Source organism: Quercus lobata, chromosome 2 (assembly GCF_001633185.2).
Source record: "Quercus lobata isolate SW786 chromosome 2, ValleyOak3.0 Primary Assembly, whole genome shotgun sequence".
Taxonomy (NCBI): Eukaryota; Viridiplantae; Streptophyta; class Magnoliopsida; order Fagales; family Fagaceae; genus Quercus; species Quercus lobata.
The window spans coordinates 14,445,319-14,453,297 of record NC_044905.1 but is presented as its reverse complement, the minus strand read 5'-3'; the positions used below and the strand labels follow the sequence as shown (position 1 = coordinate 14,453,297).

At 36.6% G+C, this 7,979-nt stretch overlaps 1 protein-coding gene across 3 annotated transcripts; it reads right to left on the bottom strand.

Moving 5' to 3' along the window:
• Positions 1-402: 402 nt before the first annotated feature.
• LOC115974640 (protein NLP2-like) lies at positions 403-6,733 on the bottom strand. Of its 3 annotated transcripts, none has more exons than XM_031095079.1 (5): positions 6,486-6,733; positions 4,395-5,336; positions 2,818-2,865; positions 1,902-2,730; positions 403-1,381 (listed from the first exon to the last, which is right to left on the bottom strand). In XM_031095079.1, the coding sequence occupies exons 2-5, from the start codon at positions 5,289-5,291 to the stop codon at positions 564-566; spliced, it is 2,592 nt and encodes an 863-aa protein (XP_030950939.1). In that variant the 5' UTR covers positions 5,292-5,336; positions 6,486-6,733; the 3' UTR covers positions 403-563. The 3 variants fall into 3 exon arrangements, with proteins under 3 accessions (XP_030950939.1, XP_030950941.1, XP_030950940.1); XM_031095081.1 differs by having other exon boundaries at positions 4,395-5,331; XM_031095080.1 differs by lacking the exon at positions 6,486-6,733 and adding an exon at positions 6,032-6,153.
• Positions 6,734-7,979: the final 1,246 nt, after the last annotated feature.

Below are 7,979 nucleotides of genomic sequence, written 5' to 3'. Positions count from 1 at the left end.
CTTCTTATAGTAGGATATCTATTAGGATCTGCTTTAAAATATTTTTTTTTGCTGGTCAAATTTTACGAAGCCTTTAAATTGGCCTTTAAGCTAAACAAAGTTGAAGAACTTCAATTTCATAAAATTTTAGAGATTTGTTTCTCTATTTTCTGGTAGATTCTAGTGGATTCAAGGTTAACTTTCTTGAAACAAATATATTTTGCTTCTTGTGACTTTCTGATTGCGTCGGTAAGGTTGCTTCTTGCAAATTTCCAATTGCATCAGTAAGGTTAATTGCTTCTTGCACCTTTCCAATTGCAACCCACCACTTCTTGTTGCCCATTCACAATCGCACTAATTAGCAAGTTGTGAAATTGAAAGAAGCCAAAGAGACTACGATGGCCTGCTAATTTCATGCTTATATCAAATCAAGCATCTTACAAAAATGAGCTTTACAACAGATTTGAACCCAAGGGTCCTAATATATCTAACAAACACAAACCAAGAAGTAATGGCAGGATTGCAACCATTTTGAACTTGAACTTCTAAAGACCTTATTGATTTGCTTTAAGACCATCTTACAATCAAGAAGTGTCATTGCTTCCTAAAGACCTTCCAACATGATGACGAGAAACTTGGAGGGCGAGTTTGATAGTGTCGCTCTGTGATGATCGACATGTATCAATACACTCCTCCAAATCATCATCACATGTTAATAAGACCCACTCAGATTCATCATCCAAGTACTTGACATCAAACCTAATTATGTCATCTATATTAAATCGACTGGCAATTTCTAGCAGTAAATCTTTGTATCCCCAATTGTTTTTCATTCGTAAACGGATTTTCTCATCCCCATATGTGACTTTTAATTTCTGTAAAGGTGGAAAATTCTCGGCACTAGGGTGCTCATTAAAAGATACAAGACTCTCAAGTTTTGGCTGCAGCTTTGGTGCCTGACTTGAGGCATGCAGTTCTGCTTCACTTGTGATCCTCTGTAGTGCACTATCACTAAAGTTTTCTCCAACTATAGGATCTTCGCATCCAACAACGTTCCCAGTGGGAGCTTGACTTGAACTAGAACTCTGACTGCATGAAGAGTAGGGTGATTTTGATGCAGCAGTTTGAGGACTGAAAATGCCTCCTTCAGGCTGCAAAATGGGCTGTGGATGATCGCTGAGCTTTGAAGCTGAAAATGGGTTGGTTCCTGATAAATTTGGAGAGGCTAGCTTTGGGAACTTTGTATAGAAGGAATCTATTTGTAAAGCACCAGATGCACCCTCAACTGAGTCGATTACAAGCTGGAGTTTCTTTAAGGAGTGACCAACCTTCTTAATTTTCCTAGAAGGCCAACGGTTAATCCCATGCTGTCGGCATATTCTTTTCAAAGTCGTTGGGCAAACTGAAAGTAAACGATGTTTAAAAATGTTAAATTCAAGAGCTTGATAGTGGAAATTATCACGTAATCAACCTGAAAGGAAAAGTAATAATAAAAAATAAATAACCCAGATGCAGACATTCTGAAGCACTTAAAGGCATTGAGTGATGAAGCAGCCAACAAAACTGATGCTGATTACAATTGTGGGAAAATTTACTTTGGAGCAGTTGTTAACAGATACAACTTATATAGACAGGCCTATAACCACATTGTAAAACAGTGAAGAAAAAAAATTCAATAATTTTCAAAACTTCCATACACAATCCAGTAAATCGTAGCACCCCGGGATGAGTGCAGATCAGACCCATTGTCATGCCTTCTCTTTCTTTTTGATTCCTTTTTTTTTTTTTTTTGCCTTTTTTGAGGAGAATTTTTTTTCTTATTTTGTGTGTGTGTGTGGGGGTTGGGGGGGCGGGGGGTGTGGTTGTGGCGCAGGAGGACTCTAAAGCATCAAAATATAGCTTCAATTGCAATGACAATTTACCTCCAATACTCTTTGAGGCATCTTTTAGACTGCCAGCAAAATATTGCTGAAGGACTTCCAAAGGGATCAATTTCTCTGCCTTGGTGCGTCTTTTCTCTCCTGTTTTAGCCTTACCCACACTTGGGAAGTTACCCTCACCATGCATAGAACACTCTTCACCACAATCAACATTTACTTTTAAGTTGGAATCTTGATGAGATTGGCAAAACTCAGAGCACTTCTCTTTTAATATCTCTTCTCTACTAAGTTTCTCAGTCCCATTAACTGGCAAATTAGTATCCTCCTCTAGCTCCTTGTCTGTTACTACTCGTAAGCTCCGGCAAACCTGCTGTATGATACGGGACAATGAATTAAGCATGTTCTTTTGTTCTTCAAGATCCCTGCAATCTGTGGGCAAGAAGAACTCCAGGACAAAGTCATCTGTACCAGTGTGGATGCTTCGCAGGTGTATTGCAACAGCAGCATGCAACCCAAACAACCTTGCATGGTGAGACAAAGGGTACTCTGTCTTGCTTAGGGATGTTATGTCACTTGAGAAGCGTGGTTGATTGGTCTTAAATGCTTCCCCAACAATGCCTTCACCTTTTAACAAGTGATGCTCAGAGCAAGCCTCGTGAAATTCCTGCATATTGGGATCAGCTACTATGCAAGCATGATCCACAGTGGAAACACAATAAATGTAGTTCTCATTGGAGTGCCGGCACCCCACTTTACCTTGTTGAATGCATGGAACCCAAGTTTGAGCTAAGGGCAGTTTATGTGTCTTGCAGGCGAATCTCAAAACCTCTTGAATCTCAGGTAATGCAGCTTGGTAGGACTTGGGGCATGCCTGCAAAAAAGAATCATAAACATGAGATTTAAAAGAAAATTGGATCATTTAACTAATTAAATCCTTCTGCAACAATTGTCCAGTTACCTTTAGATTCTCGGTGCTCAAAGCAACAGAACTCCTAAGATCAACAGCCTACATATTAACAAGTTGGCTCCAGTTAGAGAAACAGGATAAATATGAATTCTGCATTTTATGTTCACATTTGGCCTATAAATAGGTTAATTATACAAGAGAAGCTACAATCTCTTCACGGTTCTTGAATCAAACCTATACTTTTTTTTCTTTTTCTTTTTTTCAAATCTGAAAATGGAACTCAGAAAGCAAAATGGTATTTATATGTTTAGAGAGGAGAGGGTGGGGGGAGGGAGGAACTAATTGAAACTTAGAATAGGATAAATTCCATACTTCAGAGAGGAAAACAATTAGTAGCAGTGCAACTTTCTCCTGAAAATGACCAATTCAAGACAATTTCCCAATAATGATCGTTGATCTTGCTATACTACACATACAAACTCATTCCAATGTTTTACTCATCCAACACCTCAAACTTTTGAAGATCAAGCTTTAAATTTAAGTTCCTAAATGCCTGAACTCCTCAGAGTTTTACGCCAAGATGGGAAGTTATAATCAACCTAGCAGAATCAACAAGTCCTTAATGAGCATAGCTCAACAAGGGATCTCATTTGACACCACACCTCACACCTATGAAGAGTAGGTATGCATCATATTATGTTGTTTTTCATATTCGAAGACATCAAGCAACTGAAAATCACTACTCAGGCTGTATCTTCATATTTTCTTCAATAAAAAATTGACCCTCACAATTGCAAATGTAAGCTTGCAAATATATAATATTACAAAATATTTAGATTTTCTAAGGGATTTCATTCTAGTTTCACAAAAAGGTAGATTATTAGACATAACCAATGGAGATTACAACAAAATGTGATTCTGGCTGCAAATTTTAAGATATTATCTACTTTTATCTTCTAGATACTATGAGCGCATGCATGGATACAATATTATTGCAAAGGAACTAGTAATGTGCAAAATTCAGCATAAACATCAGTTATTGAGTGATGCACCCTTTAAAAAAAATAGCTTTGACAAGAGAAGACAAACAAACTATAAGTTCTGTTGAGTTAACCAAGCAGAATAGTTGAGCTTATCTGCAAAAGACACCATATGAAAATTTCTTCTCTATTAATATATATAAATAAACCTCAGAAAGTAGACAAGATACATCTGTCCTCTGTTCCCATTTTCCTATCCAATAGACTTCAAATGAACCGACTGTTATGTTCTTTAGGGTGAAGTTCCTGTCCTTGATAGGAAATGCTCAATCAAGAGCATTGCCACATGATTTGTGGCAGTTCAAGTATGAACCACAATGGCCGATCTCTCATGCTAGGGCCACCAAAGCATGGGAAATAAACAAATATAACATATCCATTAGATATGAGCATAAAGGTGAACCAAGCAATAAGAATAAGTTTGATAGTGATGAGAAAACCACATCATGGTGTCATTTGGCAATGCTCATAAAAGTATTGGAAGTAATTCTAAATTCCATGCAGTCTTCAGCTGCAAGGAAAGAGAGAAACCGACACACCCAAGAAAAAAATAGGCAAAATTCTGAGAAACAAGCAAAGAAAACATACCTCAAGTGCCTTGCAAACACTTTCAAGCTCAGGGCCATACTTGGTCTGCTGGGCAGTCATCACAACCTCAATAACACCCACGCAATTACTGCTACCATGTTCAAAGATTGGAAGGGCAAGAGTTCCACGGATATCATACAGTTGAGCATGAACAACTCTTAAGTACTCATTCTTTGTAAAGAATCGAACGTCAGGCGTCCACTCAGGAACCTTACCCAAGAAAACACGACTGAGCAATCCCACCACCTCCTTCGAATCCTCCTCAGCTGCAAAATGAAAATCCGCAGAGATGTCTCGGTAACTTGCAAGGCTTGGATTACTGGAACCAAATGCAAAAGGTTGATTACTAGTTGTTAGAACACGTCTACCGTCTCTATTCACAGGCACCCATACCTGTATAAGAACATCTTTACCTCTTGTGAATTCTCTAACGTATTCAATTGCCTTCATTAGTCTCTCTTCTACACAATATGTGAGACCTTGATTCATGTTGGGTGCAATCCACAGCCTTCTACCTAGTTTAGGACCTTTAATCACAATATTTTCTGATTCACTAAAACACCCAGCAACAACATCAACCGTATTCTGTCCAAGAGATACAGCATTGACTAGACTTCTTTCCTGACTTTCATCAGGCAATGGTCTTTGTGCCTCATCTAGATTGCCCGTTTGAGATGGGTTCAGGCTCAAATTGTCACGAGCCTCAAAAGCAGGCCATACAAATGAAGGGCCTAAGACTGAACCAGAACTGGAGGGACTTTGAAGAAGGAGTTCAAGTCCCTCAGTTGCTTCCAACCAGCATCTATCTTGAAAAAGTTCATCGAAGAGGTCCAGTTCCATAGCTGAATTAGGCAGAGCACCCAAAATGGTACCTGGTGCTGAAAAACCATTTTCCATTATGACCTCTAAACCCCCCAGCAACTATATGGATCCAAAGCTGATCTAAAAAGAGATTGAAAAAAAAAAAAAAGTCCAATTAATGAAATTCTAGGATTACTTCCAATCTTCACTCTTCAGAGTTCATACGTAATGAGTCAGGGCCTCTTTGTTATAGTTGTTTAAACAAAAATTTTCAATATTTAAATAATATTACACGTATTTTCATACAATTTTTCATCCACACATATTTTCAAAAAATATAAACGTTACAATAAATCTCTTACCAAACGAGTCCTAAATCATCAACATGGAAAACTACAATTACAGGAAAAATAACCAACAAGCTTTCTCAAAGAATAATGGCCTGGAAACTTCACTAATCAAAAGCTCAACACAAAAAGAAAGAAGATTTCAATTCAATATTTTATGAAAGAGTGGGTATCTCTTTTTCACTCAATAAATAAAAAATATTTCAAAACTCAAGTCAAATCCCATTGAGAAAGCCATCATTTGCAACAAAGTTGCGTTACAATCAATTTTAATAAAGGAATAAACAAAGAGAACAAAAATGAAAACCAAGTTGCATAGATTCCTGCGAGATGGTCAGCCAACAATAACTTTCACCACTTAAAGTCATATTCAAGATTCAAGTTTCAACAAAATGAAACACCCATTCCCATCAGTAGAATTCAAACAAAAAAAATAAAAAACAAAGAAATCACATTCAATGATAGCAGAATTGAAGCTCTTTTTATTACCTGAAACACAGAAAATAAATGAAGACAGAAAAAAGAGACCCAACAAAGAATAAGAATCAGTTAATACCAACTAACCAAATAACCATATTAAAGATTCTCAGAGTCGGAGATACCCAAGTAGGCTTTTTATTTATTTATTTTTTATCGAAATTTTGTTTTATACTTTGTTCTTACTAACGAGAACTTTAGAACATTGATTAACAATCTAATTAAATAAAAATTATATGAGAAAAAAAAATGTTTTGACAGTTTTTTTTTCTTATATTTTTCATAAAAGTAATATCAAAATTTTTCTAGATTGTTAATGAATGACTAAGTGCACTCATTAACATTCCCCTTCCTAAAATATCCTCAAAGAAAAAACTGTCTGAAAAATAGGAACATGAACGCACCAAAAAAAAAAAAAATAGAGCTTGCTTTTCATTCCGGAGTCAAAGCCTCAAGAGTCTCGTACCTTGTATACTCCACCAAACAAAGACAAAGCGGCCTGCTCTGCTATTACATCCAAAGATACAAACTCGAAGCCGAATGAACTATGCTTATTTATAATACAAAATTTTAGCGTTAAGTGTACACACTGTATGATAATTATTACTCTATCTAATACAACGGCTTCACACACTGTTTAGAAATGTGATATTAGTGGGGCTATGGTGTTTCCAACAGGATGACCCCACTCACACACACACCAGCGTACGCAGGCACGTACGCAATGGCTACCTGGAACTCCTGCTGTGAAAAGTCAACTTAAGGTGATAGAGAATGAGAGATGATTTTATTTTCTGGCTGATGCAATGATGTTGCTGTTTTGAATACTATAGCAGTTGTATACTTGAATTAGTATTATTATTATGATAAGAGTGGTCCTTACCTTTTTAAAAAAAAAATTTTATTTCCATAGATGGAATCCCTCCCAATTTCTCTATTATGTTTGGACTTTGGATGGAGGGGATGAGAGAGGAGAAGAGGGAAAGTGATAGGAGAGGGTTGAATAAATCTTATTTAGATTTTTTATTAAAGAGTGAGAGGGAAGGATTTGAGATGGGTAAAAAAAACCTTGTATGAATGTTTAGTAAAGAATGAGGAGGAAGGGTTTTGAGGAAAATTATCCTAAATTAGGAGGGGAGATGAAAGGCTCATAGCCTTAGAGGGGTTATATTATTAATATATATACACACACTACTCTAATGTTAATTTACATCTTTAAAAAAAATATTTTTAGAATTAGCAAAATAGAGTTATAGTTGTTAATTTATATCATGGTTGTCAGAATTTCAATCTTTGATGTTGGAATCCTAAGATTCTACTATCCCAAGCTATAAAAATGATCTACATCTATGTAGAATGAATGATGGTATCTATATGTCAGCGTTATCCGGAATGGGTAGGCAGAGAATACCTACATGCGCAAGACTACCCTCTCTAAGGAACTCGGCAAAACAGTCTCGTAACTTTGGGAGAAAGGGTACCTCCTCACTGTCTACTTGAAACTGTTCCTTGGCCCATAGGTCTTGACTCAAGGTTAGAATTCTAACTCTTCGAGAGTGGTTTCTCATTGGCTTGGGCCCCCTGGAAGGGGGAATTTTTATGGGATAGGATTTGCATAGGATCACAATCCTAGATAATGAAATGTAAGATCTTACGATTTTACTTCATAAAATTATTATGATCATACTCCATAGAATCAATTTGAATCGATGTAGATTGTTCATATATCATCTATGTAGAAAATTAACCTGAATTCCTAACCTGTGAGAAACAAAAAATTAGAGAAAACACACGCCAAAGAAAAAACAATCATATGCACAAGACAATATTTACGTGGTTTGGCAATTTGCCTACGTCCACGGAATTGTAGGGATTTTACTATTATCAGGAAAAAAGAAATACAAGGTGTAGTTATAGTTTTTCCTCATACTCAAAAACACGACAACAACACAAGAAAACC

Excerpts from the sequence above, each read along its gene's own strand:
- LOC115974640 (XM_031095079.1), bottom strand. The coding sequence starts at position 5,291 with ATGGAAAATGGTTTTTCAGCACCAGGTACCATTTTGGGTGCTCTGCCT. Across the intron at positions 2,731-2,817 it reads TGAGCACCGAGAATCTAAAG|GCATGCCCCAAGTCCTACCA; the intron begins GTAACTGGACAA and ends TCTTTTTTGCAG. Across the intron at positions 1,382-1,901 it reads TGCCTCAAAGAGTATTGGAG|TTTGCCCAACGACTTTGAAA; the intron begins GTAAATTGTCAT and ends GTTTACTTTCAG.